The sequence below is a fragment of the Melozone crissalis genome, unplaced genomic scaffold (genome assembly GCF_028551555.1).
Source record: "Melozone crissalis strain CALT ecotype California unplaced genomic scaffold, PUWL_Pcris_2 ptg000013l_1, whole genome shotgun sequence".
Classification (NCBI taxonomy): Eukaryota; Metazoa; Chordata; class Aves; order Passeriformes; family Passerellidae; genus Melozone; species Melozone crissalis.
This window is the reverse complement of record NW_026535791.1, coordinates 45,947,901-45,975,089: the sequence shown is the minus strand read 5'-3', so window position 1 is coordinate 45,975,089 and position 27,189 is coordinate 45,947,901. Positions and strand designations below refer to the sequence as shown.

Genomic DNA, 27,189 nt, shown 5'->3' with positions numbered 1-27,189 from the left:
TCAGACTCACAGAATCATAGAGATGGTTTGGGTTGCAAGGGGATCTTGAAGACTGTCTAGTTCCAAAGCCCCTGCCACAGGCAGGGATACCATCAACTACGCCAGGTTGCTCAAAGCTCCATCTAACCTGGCCTTGAACACCTCCAGGGATGGAGCACCCACAGCTTCCCCAGGAAATCTATTCCAGTCCCTCACCACCCTCAGAGTAAAGAATTTTTTCCTGATATCTGATGTAAACCTACACTCTTTCACTTTGAAGCCACTCCCCCTTGTCCTGTCACTACATGTTCTTGTAAAGTCTTGCCCCATCTTTTGTGTAAGTTCCTTTCAGGCCCTGGAAGACCATTATTTGTTCTCTCCAAAGTTTTCTCTTTTCCAGGCTGAACAATCCCAACTCTCTCAACCTTTCCTTACAGGAGAAGTGCTCCATCTCTCTCACCAACTTGGTGGCCTTCTCTGGACATGCTCCAGATCAATGTTGGAGACCCCAGAGCTGGATGCAGCACTCCAGCATCAGGCCTCACCAGAGCAGAGGGGCAGAATCACCTCCCTCACCCTGCTGGCCATGCTGCTTTTGATGCAGCCCAGGATACAATTGGTTTCTGGGCTACCCCAACCCCTACAGCACAAGGGTCTGGCTTTCCTTGAGCAGATGAGAGAGTAAGCACTTGCCCCAGGGGCTGAGCAGAGAAGGCTGCCTCCCCACTGCTGCTGAGAAGCAATTGACATTTCCCCCATTTGAGGCCTCCTGCATTTCCCCAGCTCCTGAGGAGCTACAGCAAAAGGCTGCTCAGTGTGGCACTGCTGAGGACCATGCCAGTCCCAGAGAGAAATGCAGCAGCCCTGGGGCTGCTCTAGCTTCACCTTGCTGCAAGGAGAGTACCAGAGAGAGCAAAGCCAAGCTCACAGCCTCTCTTTGCCCAGACAGGGTGAGGTGGTTTGTGCTAGTGTTGTACCACAGCCAGATGGACCGGCAGCAGCCTGAATGAAGATCTGTCATAGCTGTCTTGTTAAGCCACTGAATCACAGCTGCTGCTTGCCATTGTCCATTCTCAGTATGCTTTAGTGGAGAAAGAGGGCAAAAGAAACAGCAGTGTGTATGAAAAAAATATGTAGTGCCTTTATTAAATTTTAAAATGAACTCTTCCTCAAAGTGCCTTTACATAAGACACATGAAAACTTTAGCATTATTTTTATAAATATATCAAGAGGAACAAGTATTTTTTGAAAAACACTATTTTGGCTCAGTAAAATAACCTTCCATTCCTAGAGTTGGGAATAACAAGTAGCAGTTCTCCTTTCAATCGGTTCCAGTCAGCAGAAGTAATTAGAAGGATTGAGGTCGCTGGAACTCTGTTGGCTGGCCTGCATGACTGAGCTGTCAAGGTGAAAGCACAAAGTCAGTGTTACATCCTAGTTCTCAGAGTACAAATACCATAATGTCAGTGTCTGGTCCTCACATTTGATACAAGGATCTTCTTAAAGAAGAGTTTTGTGACCAAACCATAGAGTTTCTGTCCTATTTGATTCTTCTATCAGTGTGAACCGTAACAATTAGCCTTGTTCAGATCATTTTCAGTAACTTCAGATGGATCTCAAAGCTCTTTTACCCTACAACAGGCTGCCACAGAACACATACCATATATGAAGGCAGACTGCATGAACAGCTAAGTAAATGTGGCACTTTGTGACTAGGACTGATCGTCCCTTGACACTTTTCTTGTGACTAAAACACAGAATGGGAGAAGACTATAAGCATCTGCATAGGTCTGCACATACATGACATTCATCAATAAAACACCAGTTCAGTACCATAACAGTTTGAATTAGTCTGACATTTCAAATGCACTTTCCCCCCTTCCTCTTGAAATTAAAGAGATTCTATTCTGCCAAACACACACAACTCACAAAGCTCAGAAGGCACTGTCTCTCAAAAGCACTGTTTCTAGTTTCCAGCACACACTTAATTTAGTTGTGAAAAGAACTTACTTCCACTGGTTTTGTCACTTATCAGCCAGAGCAGTTTTGTTTGGTTGAGTATGGAGGCATAAGAAAATTGCTTGACCCATGAAAGAAGAAAAGCCAACACTGAGGTGTGTAAATGAATAGATGAATTCTGAAGGTTGCAGAACATAATTTTTTTTCAGACAGACAAGTGGAGATACCAGAGGGAAAATTTCTGCCCAGTACTGTATTAGCAAGAGTCTTCAATCAGAGCTTGGAAAGTGATGGAGGTTGACACAAAAGCAAGTTGCTTGTTTCAAGATAAAGGAGCTGCAAGAGAAAATATAGGTTGGAGTTTGAATGGGAGGAGAGCAAAAGGTGCTGCAAGAAAGAAGCTGATAGGACACAAAAACTCAGAGTCACAAGCAGCAGTAACAGTCAGTTCCTGAGACTTCCCTATACAAGATCTCACAACGTAAAAGCATAACATTCAAGGACAGACTAAAATTACACGGGGAATTTGGCTCTCATCTCCTGTTTCTATAAAATTAATAGCTATAAACAGCATTAAAGAGGTCTGATTATTTTTTCTAATCATTCAAATTAATTCCCTTCCCCAAAAAAGAACTGATCATTGAAAACTACATCGCTGCCTACAAGTCAAACATAACTTCAGAGTTAACACTTCGGGCATACAAAATACTATTAAAAATATTTTAATATGAAAGAGAAAGGATTAAACATTTTACACAACTTCCTTTCCCTTTTGTTTGGAAAATCGTGATTGCAGCCCTCAGCACACAATCATCTGAGATTCCTTACATAGCAGAGGGAAAGGAGAAAAGCAAGCAGCTGCAGGGGGTAACACAGGGGCATCTCTCTCTCTCTCTGCCCCTTGATATGGTCCTTAAGGTAAGGCGGATGTAGTCAATCATCCTGTACCTCCCATGACAGACTCTGTGTCATTAGCTAATTGTTCCACTTGGATAAATAAATATATTAAGCCATTTAACTGGAAAGAAAAAGTTCTCTGGAGATTAATTTTTTGACTCGATACAGATTACAAAGGTATTTCTACAATATCTGTATGTGACAAGTGACTAAAAATGGCACTGATCTTTCACATGTAAAAGAGATCAGGGAAGAGTATTTTAGCTTTGTCAGGTTCTACAGCACTTTTAGAGGGCTGGATTTCTCTTACCTTTTCTCCTGGATGTGAATTCTGTGAATTCTCCTGGATGATAACACACTGATGCAGTAACATGGGGATTTATCTTTCCGCAAACTGAACAAGGCAAATAAACTTGTAACAAAGAAAATGTTTGTGTCATTTCATTAAAAAAAAAGAAACAAACACTTACTGGCACCAGCCATGCACCTTATGTAATATCACAACAATTATTAGCGTAATTCCCTTCATATTGAAACTTGAATTGCAGGGAAAAAAATCAAATTTTCTTCATTGGCTTCAAGTTTTTGACAATTTTTTGTCCTTTCATTTTTTAATACAAGGGAATTTCACAAAATCATTCTTGTAAAAGTAATTGTGTACTTCCTACATGTGCTACTGATGATATTTCACAGTGTTCTGTTGATCCAGACAGATTAAAAAAAATTCACATCTGTAGATGAAACTGTAGTACCTTCACTCCAGTAAATCTGGATGAGATTGCACAAAACAGATACATGAGACCTTCAGTGAATCCGTCACCAACTGTGTGAACTGAATCAGTCATTAAGTGTCATTTCTCATTTGTTATTTAAGGAACATTCAAGTCTTTTGTTAACAAATGCAATTGTGATAAAGAGCCACTTTTTCTGGATGGCATCTGGTAGCGCACTTTCTTCCAAAACCTGGTTCTTGCTGAGTGGGACCTTTCTGAAAAGTCCCCTTTCCATCGGATAACCCCGTGCTTTTGCTTAACATATCTGATGGATTCTGGCATGGTTGCATAATCTTGTATTTTTTCAAGTTCAATGAGAATTACTTTAATGCCATCTTGGATAAGAGCACTATGCATGGCCAGCTGCTTTTCAGACTCATCTTCCAGAATGCTGTAACAGGAGGGCTCTGGTACTAAGACAATTATCACTCTCCTACTTTGACGGATTTTTTCATCAGCAACACTGATCACAGCTGTAGAGAAAAAGGTTGTGCAAAATTAAGGTTTTACATTTCTATTTTCTGTTACCAGTATTCTGCAGCTGACTCATCAACTGTTTGATATTTAAGCCAACACACTTTACATCAAAATAGGGAGAGGATATGAACATGCAAGCAGTTACCTTGGGTTAGCCTACCATAGAAATCTGGCCAATGCAACACAATCTGACCTCATCAGAGTCTAGATGTCTATATCCTTGTTTTGCAGGAACAGAGAAGAGCTACCAACTATATACTACTTATCTTGCTAATGCCATTTTATTACCATCACAGGTACAAATGCAAAAAAAACCCCAAGTTCCAGTACCACAGGAGCTTTTTACCTTAAACAATCTGTTTCTGATGTGCTCAACTGGTTTTGTTCCAGTAAGTGGAAGAGGAAAAAAAGATTCCACCCATCAATGGCATTCCAGTCATTTAAGTCTTAAACAGTGAAATATGGTAAATATCATACAAAAACCCCATGGCTAAACCCTGAGAACAGACTATTGCATTTTTTTCAAGATGAAAAATTTAAGCAGCACTTTAGATTCTACTTCTCAGGGAACCCTTCCTTCTCAAACCACTACCAAAATCCTTCAACTGTAAAAAAAAAAAAAAAGTTCATTTGATGATGAGAGAGATTTAGATTCCATCTGACTGCTTGTTTCTCAGTTCTATTTCCAGGTTAACAAGAAAAGTCAAATTTGTCTTCAGCTAACTTACCTTCTCCTGGTAAATCATCTCTCCCAAGGATGAAGAGCTTATATTCACACTGCCTTTCTAAGACCTCTGGCAGTATCTTCAGGGCAAAAATATCTGATGAATACAAGCAGCTTGCTCTGTTCTTTGGATACAGAACATAAGCATCATAGATCTTCTCATCTGAAACTACGGAGTGAACAATAGAACTTCCATAAAAATAAATTCTAAAGATACAAGAGCAAGCAAGCAAACAAGCAAAATCTCTAAACTCTGGGGGGGTTTCCCCTTACCTGAATCATTGTTTTAGGTCCTAATCCTGCTATATTAGCTAAGCATGTAGGATTATACAAAGCCTGAAATATTTGTAGGCCTTATAGAATTCAGGATACTGAATCTGAATAGGCAAAAGAGACCTGAAAAATTAAGTTGCATCTTTCTCTTTTGAACACAAAATAAAAAAGTCATCACTGAATTATTTGAAAAACAGAGGACCCAGTGGTACAACTGACACTTAAAATTCCATTTCCCATCATACTCATAGGTAGTGTTACAACCTGGAGTTTCAACCACTGCAACCACTTAGATGTGACAACAAAAACAAATTAAGTGCCAAATTTCAAGATCTGGATATTTTTGATCAAACTTTTCAGAAAGACATAATTTAAAAGACTTTGAAGAAAATCTAAGAGAATCTCAATACCTCCACAAGATACATGGCTAGTGAAACAGAAAGTATCTCCTCTCAGATGGCTGGAAATTACCCACACTTCATCATACTCTCATAGACAACACACTTATCAACATTTTTTTGAATTCCAGGAAAGCAAAATTTCCAGAAAGTAAAATAATCAAAAGTGGCTTTAAACAGAAAACAACACCAAGATATATTTTCCCTGTTTCATCTATAGAAAATAAAAAGCACGTAACACTTCTAATGTATTATTGCTTTCTGTAACAACAGTAATTAAAAGTGATCTGAAAAACTGCTGTCAGAGCAGTATTCAAACCACTAGGGTGGGTCTTCAGGAAAAGAAATGATAGTTCTGGATTCCTGGGAAGTTGCTGATTTTTTTCCCAGCTTTTGTCATCTGAATTAATTTTAAACATCCTAAAAACAATATTATCCTTTCAAAAACCCCAAGGAAGACCAATCATGATCCATGAGAGTAACTTACTGCTTTGCAAGTAAAGGTGGGAGCTCAAAACAACACTCAGCACTGTTACATAAACATACCTTTTTTCCCCAGGAAAGGATGGCAGGAGTCCCGATACCAAAGCACAATATCAATTTTGAAGATCTTGTAGATAAAGAGAGTAGAAAACACTAAAAATACCAAGGAAACTCCTCCTCCAATTAAGTACCCCTGAATGTTTCGAGCTGCAGCAACACAGAATAGGAAAGAAAACAAATACAACTATAAGCTAGAACCAGGGAAAGACAAGGATTGTACAAAATTGTTTCATCATTAAAATACTTCTGTTTTAAAAAGAGTGAAAGAACAGGACAAACTGTTTAATTTATGCTTTCTGACATTATTTTTCCTTGATAAGCCTACTTTTATCTTTCAGAGAAAAAATACCTCAGCAATATGATAAATGAGGCTCCTCTTCAGCTGAAACACCAAAATAAAATATTGACATATAACCCAGCACAGCAGTAGAATGAGAATTCTTGTTCAAAATTCTATCAGTCAGAAAGCAAGGAAGTCGGAAAGGTGGGGAGGTGCTTTCCTGACCAAATCTCCCCAGACCAACTAGCATTCCATTGTCTCTGCCTTCAATGACCTGTCAGTGAACCTACCCATTTACTGTCCTTAAAGCACCCCCCACAAACTGCATGCTTTAGTCAATGCATTAAAGAATATCTGAAGTCAATCCTACCATGATAATCTTTATGAAGAAATTATAGTCATGTAACAAATTAGAACTCATATTCACTTTCAGTCCCAAAATACTGAATGAGAGCAGACAAAGCAAATCAAAAGCACTGTTTTCTTTCATTTTGCTAAGAATGCAAGAAAAAAAATTCACAAAGAAAGGTACTGAGATGCACTGCTCATTTTGCATAAAAGTATATCACACAGCTTTAATTCTAAGTAGGGCATGGTCAAACTAACTGACAAGTAAGTCAATGATCACCATTTTATCAAGAAGAGATCTCTTACCTGGGAATTCTAATTTGATGTAGGCTGTAAATTGTTGAGAACCATATATGAAGTGGCAGAAGAACTTATGAGCATAGTCCTTTACTGTCACTTTTGAAATGTTAAATTTTGTTCCAGATACAGCAAGTCCATGAGGCAACCCTTCTCTGTCATAAGAAAAGATACAAGGAAAACATCTGTACATAGCTGCATATCTATGCTGAATATGAGACAGATTCATCTATCCACAAATACAAAGACATTAATTTTTTTATCTTTATAAACCTAACAAGCTAGTGAAGCACAGTAAATACACTTCTGTAACTAACAATTTCATGAACTAAAAACATACTGGGATTAGTTTGTTTCAGGTTTTTTTTGGGTTGAGTTTGTTGAGTTTCGCCCCCAAGTTGGACAGAGTGCACCATTAGCAGTTTTGCAGGTGACACAAAACTCAGAGGGATGTCTGATACAACAGCCAGCATCCAGAGGAACCATGACAGGATGGACAAATGAAAAAAAACCTCATGAAGTTCAAAGCAAAATGCAAATCCTTCATAGGAGCAGGAATAACCAGATCCCAGGCATCCTGGACTGCATTAGGAAATACACTGCCAGCAGGTTAAGGGAAATGAGCCTTCAGTGATTTTCAGCACTGGTGAGGTCACACCTGGAGTGCAGGGCCAGTTTTGGGCTGCCTAGTACAAGAGATGGGTGGATTTGCTGGAGCAAGTCACGTGCAGTGATGTGACAGATAAGGAGTTGGAGCATCTGTCATACAAGATAACAGGGACTGCTCAGCCTGGAGAAGAGAAGGTTTGGGGGCAGGGGATGGAACTCATCAATGTGAGTTAATACCTGATGGGAGGAAGGAGTGGAGAAGAGGGAGCCAGGCTCCTTTCAGTAGTGCCCACTGACTGGACAAGAGGCTATGAACACAAATTGAATGACTTTCCCATCTGAAATTCCACCTGAACACTTTTTTACTTCAGGGTAGTCAAACATTGGAACCTAAATGTCCTGCAACAAGAGTTTCTGCCTTGTGCTCTTGAGGATTAGCAGCTGTGTCTGTACTTTAAAAAGGACCATTTTCACAAATAAAAGTAAGTTGGGTGACTTTTTATTTTGGAACAATATATCCTTCCCAGATTAATGATAAGAGGACAGGCTTTAAGGTACTATTAAAAAAAAATCACATAAGGAAAAAATACATAACTAAGTATTACAAAATTGTATTTCACGATAGTATTATAAAAATCTACATGATTGTTTCATTCTATTTGTATCAGACACAGTATTTATAATAAAATGTTATTTTTTTAAAACCAAGCAATAAGAACATACTTGTGTTTGATACAGACTTCTAAGCAGCCTTTCAATGACTAGTGGCATTTGACTAGTAGTCTACTTTATAATGAATTCCCAGCACATTACTGCAGATTACTTCACCTACATATGCACTACAAATTCAATGTATAAGGATACTTACTCATAAAACTGTTCCCTGTAGGTTTCATCAAAGATATCAACATCCTCATCATTAACTTGCCAGAATGGAATCAAGCCATTTATGCCACTTGATACGTTACACTCCATAACTACATGAGAGCCTACAAAAAAACAAATGTAAACACAGAAAGTCTTGTAATAGGAGCAGAATCAAGTGATGAGGGAATAGCTGGGAAAAGGAGGGATATAAAAGAAACCTACTTACTTTATGAAAAGCAAAGTCCTTAAAACTCATCCATTTGTAATTCAAATTTGGGTGTCTACAATCTGGGTATAAATTCCACCCTAAATGTAAGTGTCTAAATGTTCACATCTACATGCAAGCTAGGTGTCTAAGCTAGTAACAGAGTTCATCTCTGCTGAAGTCCACACACATTAAAGTAGATACCTTAACTGAATGACTCTCCCGACTCCACTGAAGTGTCTCCAGGGCTTGAATCAGTTGCATGTGCATCTGAGAGCATCTCACATTTGAGATGCTCTCAAGCATCCGAGGTATCCATATGGAGTTGTCAGACAGGACTCCAGATCTTCAAGAAAACCGCACTGCTAGAGTAGCCAGACCACCCAAAACAGCACTCTTTGTGTAGGCAACTGAATGGAGCTCCTGCTGATACTGACCTGAGTTAAGGACCTTGGATCACATGCACATACCCATGTGCAAACAACCTACATCTGGGAGCTGAATCCCACTCTTAGTGACCTTGCATATCTTTACACTAAATCAGGATCTTTTGCCCAGTACTGTCCATTGGGATGGTTTCTGAATATTATCACACTTTACCTCCAGAGCAAGCTCACCTGTCACTCAGCTCCTTTGCCACCAAGAGTCCAGATTTTACAGAACACCTCAGTATTAAGCAAGCCAATTTGCAAAATGTATTTATTGCCAGTGTACCTCAGCGAGCTCCATGTACAGGAAGGCAAGCAGCTTTCTTGGATTCCTTTCCTTCTGTATTTTACTCATGGAAGTTAGGATTTGATAGCAGAAGGTGGGCTCTCTCAGCTGGCCTATGTAAAGATCTTAGTCTTTCATTTCCTAGAACCGCATCAGATCTAGATGCTTCCACCAAGGGATGGTCTCTAACAAAAGTATGGAATAAACCTTTAGCTCACATGGAAAGCAGTTACTGGAACAAGAGTTCACACAGAAATCAGAGATGCTCCCCGATCTCTTCCCTCATGTCCTTCTACCACAACAATTAATTTTTTTAAGATGTGGTTTAGTGCACTGCAAAATTATTCAAAAAAATCCCCTCAAGCATTCCATGCTCACACATTCATGAATGCAGTTAAGTTTCTACACCACCTTCTGCCACTTTTCATTCAAAAATCATATAGCTGTTTCCATACAAGTGTTCATGCAGCTGCTTAGACATTCTGCCCCACAGCCAGACATGCAGTAGGAGGTTTTACTTTTTCCCCCAGTACCTCATTGAAGGTACTGGACAGAGAATATTGAATATTTGAATGGCAATGTCATTTTAAAACAAACAAAACCAAATCTCAAATTCCCTTAAGAAGTGTCCCCCCGATGTGTTCCTGTAATAGGGAATCATTTGTAGATCTCAGTAATCCAAATAAACCCACTTTGTGGCTGGAGTCTCCTTTTAGTCTCATCTATGGCTATTACTCTAATGTCTGTAAAGCAATCAAGGTTTGCTCATCCTAGGTGGTCCAAAGCACCTAACAATACACCAGCACAACTTTTATTAATGCTGTGTCCAAGCTGTAACAAATATGGACCAAAGTCTACAATAAGGAGTCTAAACAAGTTGTCCTATAACACAGTCTTAATAACTCAGGCTGAGTGTCACAGCCAGCCCCTGGACTAATAAATTGCTCAGGAAATGCTATCAAGCATTGAAAAAAAACCCTAACACTGCCTTCAGTAAATTTAAGAGCCTGCAGATCAGACTCCTCCTGACTAGAGGCTGCATCAGTAAGAACTTTTCTGAATTAAATGAGATAACTACCAGCCAAAACTGGGGATGAGACTTACATGATACTTTCATGAGTGGGAGATACAGTACAGGGAAGTCCGACTGTAATGTTACTTCATTTTTTCCATAGTTACAGTTACAAAGAAAAAGTCAAGTTTTCACACAAAAGTTAGGGTTGCGTGAGGTAAAACAATTACTATGGAAAGTCTCCCTGTTTCATCAAAAATCTGGTGAACAAATTCCCTTAACGGTGAAAGAACTGAAAGTTTTTCAGGCATGTATTTTTTGTAATGAAGACAGAGAAGATACAATTACCAGAAAAGAAGGAGCTGCTGAGTGATTCTAGATTATTTCAACAGAATTAAATAACCATCTGAAGACCACCTGACTATAAGCTTTTAAAGCAATACTTTTGGTATTTGATCCTGAATATTCTCACTGTATAAAACAAAGCCTTCTGGACTTTGCAAGAACATAATTTCTGTTAAAGCACAATCACAGTTCTGGTCAAAATATACCAATCCTCACCAAAACCTGGCACTTCAGAATAAGTCTTTATTTTTCATAAGCTATTGAGGCCAAAAAGAAAAGAACAGAACAAAACAAAAACACTAAAACCCCCAAACAACCCTAAACACACACACACAAAACCCACTAGTGTTTCAGTGCTGTCCAATTTAACACCATATATACTGAAAGTTAGAATTTGGGATAAACAAAAATGTTTCACATGACACAAAAAGAAACATGAAGCTTTAATAAGAGAAAACAACAACTGCTGCACACAATTTACAAGCTCAATGTCAGAAAAAGCAACAGCAAAAGTGGATGTGTTATGTGAGATTCCATGAGGGTGATGCACATAAAAATAATCCACAATGCTCTGGCCTGACCTCCCATGTGGTGTTAGAGTCCAAATGCAACCTTTGCTCAGAGCTTCTCTAAAGATCTAATTCCTCAAATGATCACAAAACTGTTTCCTGTACTAAAAAATTCTAGTAAATAGCCAATCACACTTCTCCAAAACCAGTTAATGCCCTTTTAAATCAAATATTTAGTTTGAAACTGCCCCCTTTGGTACAAAATGATTTTAAAAAATACAGTTTAAGCAGCTCCAATCTCATTCTTCTGGACTTTGTCAGTAGAACACAACTGTCTGATATGTGGTGCACTTTAAACACATGTAACTTTGCTTGTGAAAAGACTGCAACACCATACATTTGGCCCAGAGAATTACAGAACAATTGAGGATGAAAGCGAGGAACTTTGAGCAGGAATCCAATTTCCTGCTCAAAGTATGGCCTGATTCTGAGGTCAGATCAGGCTGCTCAGAGACTTATTCAATCAGGCTCTAAAACCTCTAAATACAGACATCACAACTTTTTCTGGGCAGCCTGCTGCACTGTCCAGCTGTCCTCTCTGTGAGGAAGTTATTCTTTATACCCAGAATATCTTATTTAATAAATTTCCAAGACAAACAGTACCTGGGATATGCATCAACTAGCAGCTCACTGTTTGACAAAACATCAGTATCCAAAATCTGTATTACCCTAAAACAAGGAATAAAATCCAGGTTGCGGAGAGGGAAGGGAGACAGTAAACATACAGGAAGAAAATGAGCTACTGAATGGGTCAACTGCTAACCATCCTAATGTGCTACATGTACATAAGCCATATTTCCACAGATACTGAGGATACATCAAGACACAAACACTGAGAAATAGTAAAAAGGATAGATGGAAATAACAGAAAATAAATAAATGCATCCTGCACAACACTACTGGTCAAGAGACTCCAATCTTAGGCACAGTTACCTCCCCCCACAAATTATTTGTGGGAAGCACATTCTATTATCTATCCTCTGTCTTCCAGATATTGTCAATCCACATACTTATCTCCCAGTCTTGCCGAAGTCTGTGGAACTACTCACATATCTTTTCAAAAAGACCAGGAGTTTATTTGTTTCATTAAAGTTAATGATCTCTTAAATAGTCACTACTTACCAAGTTCTACTGCAATTGTATTATTCCTTGGGTAAATAAACTCTGGTTGCATCTGCAGTGGTTTTTCTAACCAAAACAAAGAAAAAATAACACCTTCAGGCAGGAAAAGATCCACAACTTAGTTCAACTGACAATAGTTTTGGTTTTACAGTGGGTTTGGTGTTATTGTTTGGTATTATTTTAGTGCCATACTTACTACAAGTTTCAAATTTACAACAGAAATGTCTCATAAGATATTTGCTCTACTCTCTCCAAGTTATTCTATTTTAGTTCCAAGGTAACAGAAAAAAAAACCAACTTTAAAATGCTTTAGAAAAACTCAAATTTACTGGCAGCAGACATGAAAGTAGCACAAAACCAACAAACAAAGACAAAACCAAAAAATGCAGTTAACTTCTTAGGAGATGGATAAGGAAGAGGAAAAGGGTTGTATCAATTACTTCCTGGATAAGATTAATATTTTTTTAAATAAAAGTTTTAAAAAAACACATACTTAAACTGGGCTGGAATCGTATCATTCTGCAGATGTACAGATTTGTTGCAAACAACTCACTCTTCCTATATCTCCTATATAAAGTCAGAATTTTGGTTTAACCTAAAGAGATGGACCTGTCTCTCGAGACAACTATTCTGATAGGACTTTTATCATGTTAGTAGTCAGGTCACCAGCAACATTGCCCACAAAGACATAATCACAATGGTAAGTGCAATAAATTACACTACTGACAGGGTGACAGCAGAAAAGCTCAACCAAGTGCCAACAGTAAGCCAACCCCTTCCAGAGGAATATTTATTAACATTTTTATTATTTATACAGCTTATCACATCTCCTTTCCCATCAACGGAGAAGCAAGTTTACCAACAGGGCTTCAAGCAGGTCATTTGCTGTGATAGCCTCAGGAAAAAAATCTTCTGTTTTTAAGTTTATTTACTTTAATTGTGCACTATTTGTTTTGGCAAAAGCAATACCTCCACCCCAGGAACCACTGCTTTCTTCTAGTTCTCATTCCTAACCCTGCATTACTCATTTCCCCATGACAATTCTTCCTCAAAAGCAAAGCTCAAGGGTAGCAACATGCCACACTGCCTTTCAATTTTATGTTCAGGAATAAATTAAAGAAGACTTGCAACTCTAATTTCACAGAGCTGAAAAGTAGCTTGCCAAATATCTTATGCCTGCATATAGATGTTTACAGCAGAGCCAAAAAGAGAATAACCTCATGCACTCACCTTTAACCTCCAGACTTATGGTTCTTGAAACATTAAATTGTTTTCCCATATATGTGTACACCATCTGGCATGTGTAGTTTCCTCTGTCTTGCACAGTTACATTACGAATCAAGACAGCATTTTCACCCTCTGCCAAAAGAAGTCGCTTGTCTTCAAGAAATCCAGGTTTACACTCCTAAACACACCAAAGGTACCTGTGACTTAAAGGGAACTAAAAAAATCTGACAGAGCATTTACTGTACTCTACTGATCATTAAAATATTTGGCAAACACTGAGTTCTTTGAAAGTCATAATGTGGATTCTTTTCCAAGCATTACTCCAGTCTAACAAAGTCTGATAACACCTTGCTCATTTGCACTTTTAAAAAAAATCACTGCAGCCAACCCTTTAAGTTTTCAAACGCTATGCTTTAGTTCACAGCTTGACAGTTTTCTATCTCAGGTGCAGTAGAAGTTATAAGCAGAGTTTATGAGAACACATGCCTCCCCCCCTACTTCTCTGTGATGAAAGAGCTGCTGGAGCAGTGCCTCGTGCTGTTTGGGTGTATCCCCATTTCTGTGGCAATGCAAACTCTGGGAAAAAAGCTTCCATTTCCTCCTTGACCTGCAAGCAGTGGAGAATCTCTTCACCTCAAAAGATATATAGGTGCTGCACATAGGTTATTTAACATATATAGGCCCATGTAGCTGTTTTAATACAAGCATCAAATTAGGAGTTGAACTGTTTAGATTTTTACCTTAAAACAGATAAAATACATGTTTTCAAGCTTGCACAGTCTACAGAGCATTTTCACAGAACCAAAGTAAGCAGCATAAGAATACCACAGCATGGTCAACAATGCCTAATATTCTGAGAAACTGAAATAATTATGCAAAGCCTTTTATTTACAGAAACATACAAGTTTTAAAACTTGTTATCTATGTAAAATAATCAAAGGATAAACCAGAATTGCACAAATCTTATTCACACTTATGCCATACTCAAACTGTAGAGAAAAGAAACCTTCCTTTCCAAAAGCTGCTTTTGACAGTTATTTCATAAGACATTTTAAATAATACATTTTGTATCTTTATATATGAAATATACATGCTCAGTTACCTTATACCAATGTACTTCAGGCTGATTATTCTTTTCATTTTTAAATTGTTCTAGATCAGGGCATATAATCTTTCCAATATTCGTGCTCGTCACTTTTTGTTCAAACTTCATTTTTCCATTAAAACACAATCCATTATCGTTCTTGAAAACTGTTAAGTTTATAGTTTTTTTGTTAGAGTGGTTAAGGCTCCTGTAATTAGAACAGCAGACAAGTCATGTAAGGAACAGTGTATTATTTCTAGCAAGTCAGGGAGAGAGACTTCAACATCTCTACCAGCCTTTCCTCTATAACACTCCTGCTATATTCCCTTAGTTTGTAAACACCGTCCTCAGCCTCTCAGCCGCTGTTCCAGGTGAAGAGATGGGAATAAGCTCTGAGTTTGTGTTGTGAGCAGAAATGGAATTTGCTCTGGACACATGAGAGGGGACATCAGGACTTCTCAGAGTTGCAGTTAAGGCTTAAGTGTCTGATGCACAAAGTGTTGCTTACAGTTAATGTGACTGAACCTTAGCAAGTTTTTTGTTTTACTGATATTAAAAGTAAGCCAAAGATGTGAGGTGCCCACAGGAACACATCTCATACCTCAAGTAACTAAAAACGTAGCAGGAAAGGCTAAATTAAAATTATGCAGCTGGGTAGCTTTGAATGGATTACAGGTATTCTGACTTCCAACTTTGATTTCATGGTAAACTCCAGTGAAGGAATGTGCCTGCGACATTGGACGTTTTTGCTGATCATTCACAACCCAAACTCCTCCAGCACAACTCTATGCACACCAGTACACGTAACTACATACTCCTAAATCAAATTTAAGGCCACCTGAAAAGTCTGTATTGGCTGTTCTCAGTGCGTTGTGGCAACACCGTGAGGAAAGGAACATTTTATGTGTGTCTTCCCAAACTTAATTTTCTGTTCAGCACACATTGAATTTCAGCCATTGCAAAAAAGACTTGATGACCTAATTCAGTAGTGAAGTCCAGTACTTGGCTAGATTGATCTAGCCAGAGCTTTAAAGTAGTAAAAAAGCTAGATATAGATACTTTTCAAAGAATTTATTCCTTTTTAGTTCTCTGTTCACTCAGATTATTTGAGTAGTAGTAGTAGAGACACAATATTTTCAGTCTCTAAAGCTGTCTACCACACTCCTTTGCTCTTTTAATGTATTCTCATTTTTGACCAGGAATTGCAATATTTTAAAATAAATCATAAAAACTGTTTTCAGCCTTTTAACTTGTGGGTTTCTAGTGGGTTTCCAAAAAGTTGCTAGGCTCTCCAGAAAGTCTGTGTGGTGATAAAATGCACTGTTTGCTCCTCTTAGAACATTCCTACATTTAGCCTTGTCCTACAAAGAAACCAGTGTTTTCTGTTCTGTCAGTATAAACAGCAATTTGAACACAGGAAAAGCCAAAGAGGTTAAGGCATTCTCCTGTGACCTTACACTTCATCCAAAACAAACAAAGCAACCAACCACCCCCACAGACCATTTTTAGTACTATCATGCTTTAAGATAAAGAGTCTTCTGTATGAACCACTTTTGCAGTACTAAATGTGTGGAATAGCAGAGAAACACAGGCAGCATGCAGAAACTAAAGGCATGGTGAAAACAGCACTTTCAACCGATCCAAGCATTTTACCTAAAACAAGAAGTTTTGTACATTCAAGTTTCACAAATTAATTATCACACTTGCAAACACTAGCAATCCACTTGTTTCCTTCCTTACCTTACATTGCATTCATAAAGTCCAGAATCTTCCAGCACAGCAGGAATAAACCAAAGCAAGCCCTCTCGCTGGTGGATCCTGGCATCTCTCTCTGTGGTCACTGCTGTGGCACTCCCATTTTTATACCATGTCAAATTGTAATCAGAGTCAAGCACTGGCAATGTAATTATTGGGCAAGTAATAGCTATAGGCTCTCCAACAAGCACAAAGTAATCACAAATAACACACCCTTCTGTTAAAAAAAAAAAAAAAAGAAAAAATTTAAAAATATCAGTACTTTTAATTTCTATACTTTTATATTTAGGAAGTATTAATACCCATTCCAAGTTACACAGAATTAGAAAAACTTTCTGTAACAATTTACTATTAAAACATCACAAGGCTATTATCTTTTGTTTGTTACCACCTTCTGGTTGAGAACATGATCACATATTTTACAAGCTTAAGGCACAACTTCCTTCTTTGTAGTAGCCAGCAACAGGCACATGCAAGTCAAACACCCTCATTGCAAAACACAGTGTAAGAAGATCCATGGGATTCATCAGGCAACTCCAAGCTTCCCAACTTACCTGTCATGTCCTTGTATTTAACCATGCTAGTACTTTTGCAGAATTGCCAGATTCTTAAAGTAAATACTATCTATGCAAAGCACAGTGCAAACAGCAGCAGTGCAGAGTTCCTGACAGTATTCTGCCACTAGGACTGTGGGGCCAAAAACAAATCAGGGGAAAAAAATTTGGAGAGAAAAAGTATTTAGATTAGTAAGTCTTGACTATAATGTATTATTTCCTTCCTACATTTTCACTTTTAACCAAAAGGCCCATTATTCAAAACATCACAGAAAAGGCCAATGTAAACATAGATTTTATAACTGCCTGTGTAACAAGTTGACAGGACACAATCATGCAGCTTAGCAAGCATTTCTTTTAACACCAGCCAAAAAAAAAATCAGAGAAAAAGGACAGATATTGCAAGAAGTTATCAAGAGGCCAAACATGCAAACAAAAACTTAATGGAGAATATTACTGAAACACAAACTGAGCTGACCATTTGGCTATAAAGCAGATTGTAAAACTTCCAAGCTTCTGCATGCATTTTTCTAGAGAAGCTGTGGATGCCCCATTCCTGGAAATGTTCAAGGCCAGGCTGAATGGGACTTAGAGCAACCTGGTCTAGTGAAAGGTGTCCCTGCTCATGGCAGGGGGGTTGGACTGGTGACTGATCATCTTTAAGGACCCTTCCAATCTAAAGCATTCTGTGATTTTATGTCCAACACTGAATTTTTATGCAACTGCAAAACATCTGGTTGAACTGATTTTACAAATCTTGCTCAATGGCTGTACAAATACAAAGTTAACATATTCAATTTCAAAATAAATAAAATCTTCACTAATCTTTCTAATATCATTGCCTTCCCATTTAAAGACTCCCAAGTAAGTCTCCATATAGTTCAATCTAATTCAGACACATTAGTATTAGACTGCTTATACCAAGAGTAGCAAGACAAGCCTAATTAACTTATGTAGTTTTAAACTTTACTGAAACACTAGACCTATCATTAAAAATATTAGTAATTTAATTGTAAAGAAAACTCAGCCTTACTGCTTTCAGGACTGGACATACAGAATGTCTCATGAAGAAGGCACTCTATAGTTAACCTTAGGTCAAGGAAGTTAATCACTTTGGGATTTCCTCATAAGAAACATGGAGAGGCTAATCAAAGCCTTGGAGCCCTAAATTTAAAAAAATAATTATCTCCATTTGTCCATGACATCCCCAGTGAAATCTGAACCCAGCAGAGGCATCCAGCTGTTGTCAGTATGCTAAAGCAAAAACAAACCCCAAACTCACTACTTGTTCTCAGTAACTCTTTCCTACTAAATACACACAACTCATCTCATGCAGATTTTCTTTTTTAAAATGGCAATTTCAACAAAGCATTTAACCTACCAGCACTGAAGAAAGGTATCAGTACAATGAGATGACCAATGAGCAAAAATATTGATGTCATATTTTGCTGCAAACCAGAAGTTTTTTCCATTGGTGTGGTAAGAGTGCTCAAGCTGCCCTGCCCTCTGCACCCTGCATTACTCCTTAAAAAAAAAAAAAATCAGAAGAAGCATTAGTCATCTTGGGGAGGGAAAACATGGATTTGGTAATTTAGCCCCAGTTGCTGAAGATTTCAACTACAGCAACTCTTGGCCTTCACAAACAACTGCTCAGTTTTCAGCTTTCTACTAAAACGTTTCCTGGAACTGGAACTATCCCAATAGAATAACTCTTGCATAAGTGTAATAGTCTTTTACCAGCATAGTTAAACAAAAAAAAAAAAAAAACAAAAAAAACCTCAAGCAAAGAAAAATTATGCTGGCATAGTGATTTAAGCTATACTGCATAACTTAAAAACAAGCTTGATTAATTTACTCTTCTTTCCAAATGCTTTCAGGAGTCATAATCACAGAGATGTACAAGGTTTCCTTCTTTGAACTCCTCTTATACAGCTGAGGTTGCTTTTAAGAACAGCAACTTGCAGTTCTTTGCAGAAGGACAAGCATACTCTAACTTCATTGTCATCTGACACTTAAAACTGGCATCTAAAGCCAAATATCTGTGGAAACCACAGCTAATATGAATTGCTGCGGTCAGACACAAAAAAAAAGTGTCCATAAATTGTAGTTTCAATTCACACCTCAGGTCTTTTTTTTTCAGTTTTCTCCAACAAAGACATGACTGAACACACAACCACTGCCCTCATAGCCCACAGGTGGCTTCTATGAAACTCTGAACCTTAATCAAGCCCTGCTTCCCTCTGAGATGCACCAGTATTTTTTTTTGGTAAGGTGTCATCAGAGAACTCTCCAAGCTTTCTACTGTCAACCAGGTGACAAACAATTAAATCCTTCCCCTTCTGGCAGTCATTGTAAGCTAAGATCTACATTCAGTGGCCTTGCTTTTCCTCAGCTTTTGATTGTTTTGCATGCTGCTGCCTCTCACTCTAAAGCAAGATGGTTTCACATGTAGCAGTCCATTGCAAAACATTTATTGCATAGGTCCTAGTTAATATTTGCCTTCTACCCAGCCCCAAAAGGCAGGAAGCAGATAAGTTATTCCATGAAAAAGTAAGCTGTGACTTACTTTTATATCCAATGTAATTCACTTCAGTCACAAATAAGCCACAGCAGCTCCTTCTTTTGAAGCATTTCATATGCAGAAGTGTTGGGGTATTAGTGAGGGTCACACAGTGCAGAACTCAATAATTTAATATAACAGCCTCCAGGTAAATAGCTCTTTTGGACAGTTTATCTGACTAAATCCTCATACCGCAGTGCTTATTTAATTGCCTTGCTTTTCCTGTAACTTGCCAATGAGCAGGTCATCACTTTTGGAGTTTCAGTTTACCTGTAAAAAGCAGAGAAAGGGAAAAAACATTTTACAAAACATGTCATTTAGACAGCAGCATACACATACAAAACTAAATTTTCTACAGACATCCTAAATGTAAAAGCAAGAGCATGCCCCTGTACATTAGAGTGATGACTTAAAAGAGCAACAAAACTTGCAGTAGAGACTGACCAAGAATTCTAGCAAGTATCTTCCAGAGAAGAAACTTCTGCCAAAAACAACACAATGTTACACATCTGTCAAGCAATCATGTAAGATAGGTTCAACAACTAAAAGGAAACAAATACCTAAATTTAGGGCAAGATAATAATTAGCATTATAATAAGGGTATTGGGACATTGACACAATGACCACAAACTTTAGTTCTTGTGTCTCCTTTGCAGACAATCTTGCAAACTGCAGAAAAGTTGTATCTTTAAGACAATCCCGTTATTCAAGGCATTCTGGTGAAGCTACATCAAAATGCAGTCAAAGAAGCCTGCAAGAGTTAGGTCTTTGCAAGCTAAATTCCACTTCAACTTTGAGACAGCATTAACTGCTCTAAACCTGAACTTGAAGAAAGTGTAGTTCTTCAAAGTGGAGACGAGTGTATCCAAAGCCCAGAGAAAAGGGCAGCCTTATCAATATTCACATAAATTGAAAACAGTACCTTCTTTCAGTATCAAGTGGAAGGAGTTAATTTCACAGTCCATACTTTGAACACTTTTCTATGTCATTTTAACTCCTGATACCTGTCAATATGAAGCAATGAGAATTTTAATGTGACACATTTTTTATTTAAATCCAAATTAAGTAATTAAGTATCCAGTAACATTGTTAGGAGGCATTTAAAAGAACCTGAATAGCTCATACAGACAAAATTATATTTATCAAAAACAGTGATGCAAAGTATTAAAAAAATAATGTCTTAATCTCATGAGGAGAGAGGAAACCAGTAATACCAAGAAATAAGCAATAGGCATCTCATTTCTTCTAAAATATGTGAATTAAAATATCTGAATTAAGGATTCTGCATTCTAAAATACTTTTCTGCAACTTTTGTGCAAGACCTTTTAGCCTGTTTTTTAAGGATCTAAACATGTACAAATGGTCCAAGTCAATTATGCAGATAGTGCTGCATTTCTGAAAAGAAAAAAAAACTAACACATCCTGCAGCTTTCTCGGGTCCCTGAAGAAAATTCTCTAAACCTAAGAGCTGCTGCTGGAAGCACACCAGAGCCTTGATTCAGCCCGGTAACTTTTAGTGGATCTCTCGTCCCGAGCTGTGGCTGCCCAGGCTGCTGTCAGGCACCATCGAGGCTGTGACCGGCACAGCTCCGGGACTGCCAGAGCAGCAGCTCCTTCCTGGCTTGGACACAGCCATCTCTCTCACCCAAAATCTTGCTCTTGTCACACAAGCAGTTAATAAAGAGCCCCCGTCTGATCATCATTTTGCAATAAATAAATACAGAAATAGTTTTTGTGGTGTTTAAGCAGGTCAAGAGGATTTGCGGCAAGCATTATCCCGCTTCCTGTTACAAGTACTTTAAAAAATGTGGCAGCGTTAGCACTCCTACAGCCTTCACTTGTTCATCGCACTTCCTACCTGAGCTTGTACAATGCGACACACAACGAGGAAGCAGACACAACAGCAAAAGAAAAAATTACTTCCACGGAAGCTATTTGGGGCCATAAAAGCTGAGAAACCAGCAGAGACTGGAATACTGCAGCAACACACCCCGCAGAAATACACACGGCCTCAAAACACAGCTGAAAGCAACAAACCCAGGGGCTTGGAGCTGGTTTTCTGGAAGCCATCAGCACTGCACCTCACCTGGCCAGGGCACCTCACCTGGCCAGGGCACCCCGACCGCCCTGGGGGCGCCGGCCCGGGGGACCCCCCCAGTCCCGCTCCCCACACAACCAAGGAAGGCAAACAGGCCCCGGTGCGGCAGGAGACACGCGGGAAGGAAAAGCCCGGCCGGCCCCAGCCTGCACCCCTCAGCCCACCCAGCATCCCTCCCCTCTCCTCCCTTCTCCTCCCCGCCACGCAGGCGGCACTGGAAGCCGAGCCCAGTGCAGCCCAGGGACTCAGCGAGGCACTGTCCCCACAGCGCCCACCGCCCTTCCTCACCTCCCTGCGCTCTCCGCCAGCTGCCCCTGCCCGCTCCAATAGCGGGACGGGCGGGCAGCACTCCCCACCTCGCCCGGGAGCCACGGCCACCGCCCCCGGACCGCCCCTAGACCGCCTCCGGACCGCCCCCGGACCGCCCCTGGACCGCCCCCGGACCGCCCCCGGACCGCCCCTGGAACGCCCCCGGAACGCCCCCGGACAATTCCCGGCCCGGGCCGGCCGGGCTCGGCGGAAGGGGTCACAGGCGGTGAATGGCAGCCGGGAGCCGGCCAGCCCTGCGGAGCCCCGCCGAGTACCGAGGGTGTGCGGCACCTGGCACAGCACCCTATGGTCGTCAGGCGGCCTCCTGTGTGGCCTCCTGCGAGGCATCTCCCCGCAGCTTGGCTAAGCCGGTTTTCTCGGGCATCAGCCCGCTTCCTGTGGCCGTCACTCCTGGGTTTAGCTACCCTTCAGGCTGTGATCCCCTGGGCTGGCGAGCTGACTTCAGCGTTGTTTTCGCTCAGGCAGCCCTCGGGGCTCCTGGCAAGCCTTGCCTGGGCTGACCTTGGAAAGAAAGCGTGAGAGCCCTGTGAGCAACTCAGCGCCCGGCTTTGCTGCAGAACAGAACTGATGCCCGTTCGGCAGCCTGGTGGAAGTGGAGGCATTTCATGCATTCAGTGAAACAGATTGTAGCTGTGCACCCCATTGCACCCAGGGCATGCCAGGCTCTATCATGCCTGCTCTGGGAAACTGTCACACAAGAGAAACCAGTCCCTGGCAATCCATCACCCCACTCATGAAGTGAGTCCAGGCGCTGTCACATCTGTCTGATACTCACCAGAACAGGCAATGTGAGTGTCTGCTGCCACCATTCCTGTGTTCCATCACCTGAAGTTGCTCACCTTCTCTTTTTAGAGCAGAGCTCTATTTGCACTTCACCATGTAAGCTGAACCTGGAAACAGATGATCTTTAAGATTCCTTCCAAGCCAAACCATTCTTTGATTCTATGATTCTAAGTGTTTACTTTTTTTCTGGTCTGATCAGCTATCCCTTCCACTGTGCTAGGATATCACTTTTTTGGTTCAAACAATAGTTTCTTCCTTCAGGTTTGTGTAGAAACTCTATAGAGTTCTCACTGTTTAGTCTGGTGTTAAAGCTAAACTTATTCAAGCAGAAATTGAATTTTCCAGGGTGAAGTTTCCCTGGAATTGTTTCCTTGTCCATAGTTTTCAGAACCTTTTCCCCCTCTGCTTGCCTTCATCTCCTACATTTTGGTTCCCACAAGCTTGCTTTTATTCACTCCTCAACACAGTAGGGTATTCAGTGATTGCTTATCCCCATATCTGCTTTTGTTCAAGACCCACATTCATTAACTTTATTTACATTCTAGTTGAAGTAAGCATACATTTAATAGGAATAATAAAAATGCAATGTAACAAGAAGCTTCAACTTGAGGTTTGAACAATTTCCAAATGAGTGTGAAAGGACTGTCCACTTGATTATGAGTTTGAAAAAATGTGGGAAGGCATGTTTTGACTTCTTAAATGGTAAACAAGAGCTGTGATCCAGACTCACAGAACCATAACTCTTTTCCAAGTGGAAAGCTTGGACTTTTTTGCAGTAGATGGGTTAGCTTTCTTCCCTCTTGGTTTCAACACTAATTTGAGGAAAGAAAGGATTCTCATACGGTTTCTTCCCTGTTTTCAGTATCAGGATGAAGGGCTGGCTTGAGCAATGGAGCTCTCAGGGAGGAAAGCTGTGAAATGTTTACCAGCTCACCTGATAATATAAATGGGGAGAAAACCTTTTATGAGCTAAAGGAGTAAACTTCTGTTCATATTACTGTGTGTTTGTAAGCCTTTGCAAACTCTATTTTAGCTGCACAAAATACTTTTTAATCTGCTTTTGCCTTCACTGGTTTGGATGTTAAGGTGACTGACTCTATCAGGGAAACTTCATAAGCCATAGAAATTTAAAAACAAATATTTTTCTAAGTGTTTATCGGCCCAATATGTTTCCTCACAATATCTAACTAGAGGATAACAGCAGTGCTTCAAATTAAGCTGCAGGAAAGCTCTCGACCATGTAGCAAGAGAACAGGGAGCATGCCAGAAAGCCATCAGTCTCAAGGAAGTGTAACAACTTATATAGTGTGCGTCTGGAATATTTGATAAATACTAGATAAAATGGTTATTTGTAGAATGTGGCACATATCACTGTATCCAGATTCTGATATGTGTCATGACCACACTTTTAAAGTAACTCCCCAAAGTACTCTCATTTTAGAGAAACTAATCACTACGAACTGAAAGTACACTTCTGAAAGAACACCCGTAACAATCAGTACTGCCAAATTGTGATTCAGGAGCAAAGTATGCATTTTTCACGGAGCAGAGGATCTTTCCTAGACTTTTTTAAGAATTATGTGAATGAATCAATCGTGAAACATTAGTAAGATTCCAGTCAGAAAGCAGTAATTTTGCAGAAACAGCTCTAGTTCCACTGTAGAGCTGTTTTCCTCAGTAGTTTTACAACCCAACCTGTTGCCTCAAGTGCTGCATCAGTTGTCTGAGTGTACTGTGTACTGAACATGTGTACATGTTCACATATAATTGGGAAAAAATGTGTCATTGCATCCAGCTGCAGGCGTCTGACGCCTCAATGCCTGTGCTTCCATCAAGACCTCATTGCTGAGAAATCAGTCAGCACCAAGAGGCCAGACAGAGGTTTGTGCCACTCAATGTTCAGGAGAAACTGTCCAGGGTGAACTTCAGAACAACACAGTAAGATGTTCCAGCTGGCCCTGAAAGGTGCAGCTCCTCTCCCAACACATCAATTACTGATGTTGTAAGCAGTAACTCTGTCACAGGAGTTAATTCAAAGACTGTTTGGTAATTCCACCAAAGTCCTCCATGGGGCTCTTTTGACTTCTAGTTAATGTGGAAAGCAAGTAAGAAACACAAATTTATGTCAGAAAGACTATTTATACTTAGTTAAATCTTGCTACAACTTGCTGTATCACCAAAAGCTACAAATCATTGGAAACACAAATCAGTTCTGAGTCTCTTACAGTCTGAACACACCTACTTTACCACAACAACAGAAGTCGTGGCCACCAAGGTCCTCATTCTGGAAAATCTTAAATCTGGGGGTGGCTGATTTGCTTATTATCCAAGTTTAAAGTCCAAATCAAAACTGGCTACATATCCCAGTAAATCCATTAATGCCCTCTTGTACAAAGCTCTGTCTTCTTAGAGAGGGCAAGGTAGCAATAGAAGCATAACGAGAGACACTCATAACAGTGCTTTTAGCATTACTCCTGCAAGGACACATCAGACCTATTTTTGGACACATGGCAGTAACCTAGAACAGATTCTCATGTATTGAGATTTGTTTGTTTAGCATTTCCACACAAAAGAGAGAGTTCATATTTGATCAGGTTCATCCATCTGCACTTATAGCAAATTCACACTGGATAGAGCAATAGATCTTAAACTGACATTTTAAGTGAAAAGCATGAACATACCAGTTCTCTCAAGAGACAGGTTTTGCAATTGGAATCTGGTTTAAAATGAAAGAAAATCAAGGTTAATTTTTCTTTTTTAAAAAAGCTAGAAAATCTTCCACCAGTTCCACATCATAATAACTTTTTAACATCCTTTCAAGTGCAACTGCTGCTTAAGCAGTTGCAGGGGAGGTCTTGGCAGTTATGTGACTGTCACTGCCACACCTAGGCAGGAATGCATGCTAGTAGCTCCTTTCTCCTTCTGTGCCACCCAAGCTCACTGTGGATTTCTTTGCAGAATGTTTCTCTTCTGTCCATTTTGTGACTCTTTTCCATGACTTCTGAGAAAATTGTGGGGAAATTTTAGTTTTTGCCTTCAGCACACAGAAGCTCTAGATAGAGCTTTGTTCATTTCCACTTTGACTAAATAGGCCTAAAGTTTTACCACAATACTGCTTCAGTAAATCAGCCATCCTTGTATTACTGACATTACCTGAATAGTTCTGGTTTGAACCAAAGCTGTTCTCAAGGCAGATCCTGGAATGGCTTCAAGATTCTCCTTAAAACTTCCTTGAGGTGGAGGCAAGTTTTGGCACTAACAAAACTCATCAGAGCCAAAGCAAGTAATGCCTTCACTCGCCAGTAGTTGAGTCATTGAAATGAAAATCAAGTTTCACAAGTTCGTATCTCTGCCCAACACATCCACCTCAAGATCTTATCCTGTTTTGTGGGTTAGAGCTCTTGGAGTCAGCAGAAGTGCAACTAAACAGGCTGTAATTAATTTACAGTGAGGTCTGTAAGATGAATGCTGTGGTTTATCCCTCGTGTATAAGTGTATATATACACACACATAGTGAGTTTAAAATGTCCTCATCTGTTAACAACCAAGTCTGTCTAAGTCTGTCTGGTGTTATCATGGAGCAGCTCTCTAACTTCTGCTTTCACAATTTGCTCATTAGTTTGTACCATGTGTGCTCAGAAATTACTCTTAAATATTGTATGGTAAGAACCAACATGCAGAAAAGAAACCCAGAACTGTGAGCAGAGGACTTCAAGATTTAGCCTTCTCACCCAGCCAGAAAGGTACAGCACACAATAAACTCTGGACAAACTGTACAGTGGCTGCATGTCTCTCATCAGATTACCCAGTATCTTGCTAGAGTACCACTAAAATTCATAGAATCATGGTTGAGTGAAGCAATGGCGAGGATTGAAAGGGATCTTAAAGATCATGTAGTTCCAACATCAATGCCATGGGCAGGAACACTTTCCACTAGACCAGGTTCCCCATAGCTCCATCCAGCCTGGCCTTGAGCACTTCAAGGGGTGGAACACCCTCAGATTCTCTGGGCAACAGTAAAGAATTTTTTCTAATTTTTTAAGAATTTTTCCTAATATCTAATCTAAACCTACTTTCTTTCAGTTTGAGCCTGTTCCCCCTTGTCCTGTCATTACATGAACAAAAGCAACAAGTAAACTGGAGTAACAAAATGGCCCAAGGAAAGCCATACAAGACTGTTCATCTTTATATTATTAGAAGAGCACAAAAAGGACATCCACAATTACAGAAGACCCTGAAATATGGTAGCTGAAACAGAAAGAATATTTAAAAGCAGTAACTTTTGAGCTTTGAAAAATAAAACTCTTATCTCAGCAGACACTAGGGTGTGTTGGTGATTTCATTCTAGGAAGGGTTACTTCCTTAGAAGTATGTAGAAATTATTGTACTGCTGCTTTCTTCTACCAC

The 27,189-nt window shown here is 39.7% G+C and overlaps 1 protein-coding gene across 1 annotated transcript; it reads right to left on the bottom strand.

The window, feature by feature from the left end:
* Positions 1-1,124: 1,124 nt before the first annotated feature.
* LOC128934452 (interleukin-1 receptor type 1-like) lies at positions 1,125-22,023 on the bottom strand. Its single transcript, XM_054272029.1, has 15 exons — positions 21,958-22,023; positions 20,494-20,575; positions 19,578-19,841; positions 18,393-18,535; positions 16,443-16,674; positions 14,721-14,910; positions 13,622-13,796; positions 12,392-12,457; positions 8,426-8,546; positions 6,958-7,103; positions 6,027-6,170; positions 4,814-4,978; positions 3,146-4,081; positions 1,990-2,274; positions 1,125-1,378 (listed from the first exon to the last, which is right to left on the bottom strand). Exons 4-13 carry the CDS (start codon positions 18,481-18,483, stop codon positions 3,705-3,707), a joined length of 1,707 nt encoding a protein of 568 aa, XP_054128004.1. The 5' UTR covers positions 18,484-18,535; positions 19,578-19,841; positions 20,494-20,575; positions 21,958-22,023; the 3' UTR covers positions 1,125-1,378; positions 1,990-2,274; positions 3,146-3,704.
* Between the last annotated feature and the right edge of the window lie 5,166 nt (positions 22,024-27,189).

Coding starts and splice junctions, on each gene's coding strand:
- LOC128934452 (XM_054272029.1), bottom strand. CDS start 18,483: ATGGAAAAAACTTCTGGTTTGCAGCAAAATATGACATCAATATTTTTG. Junction 12,458..13,621: donor CATAAGTCTGGAGGTTAAAG/GTGAGTGCATGA, acceptor TGTTTTGGTTAG/AAAAACCACTGCAGATGCAA. Junction 8,547..12,391: donor TACAATTGCAGTAGAACTTG/GTAAGTAGTGAC, acceptor GTTTTTTTGTAG/GCTCTCATGTAGTTATGGAG.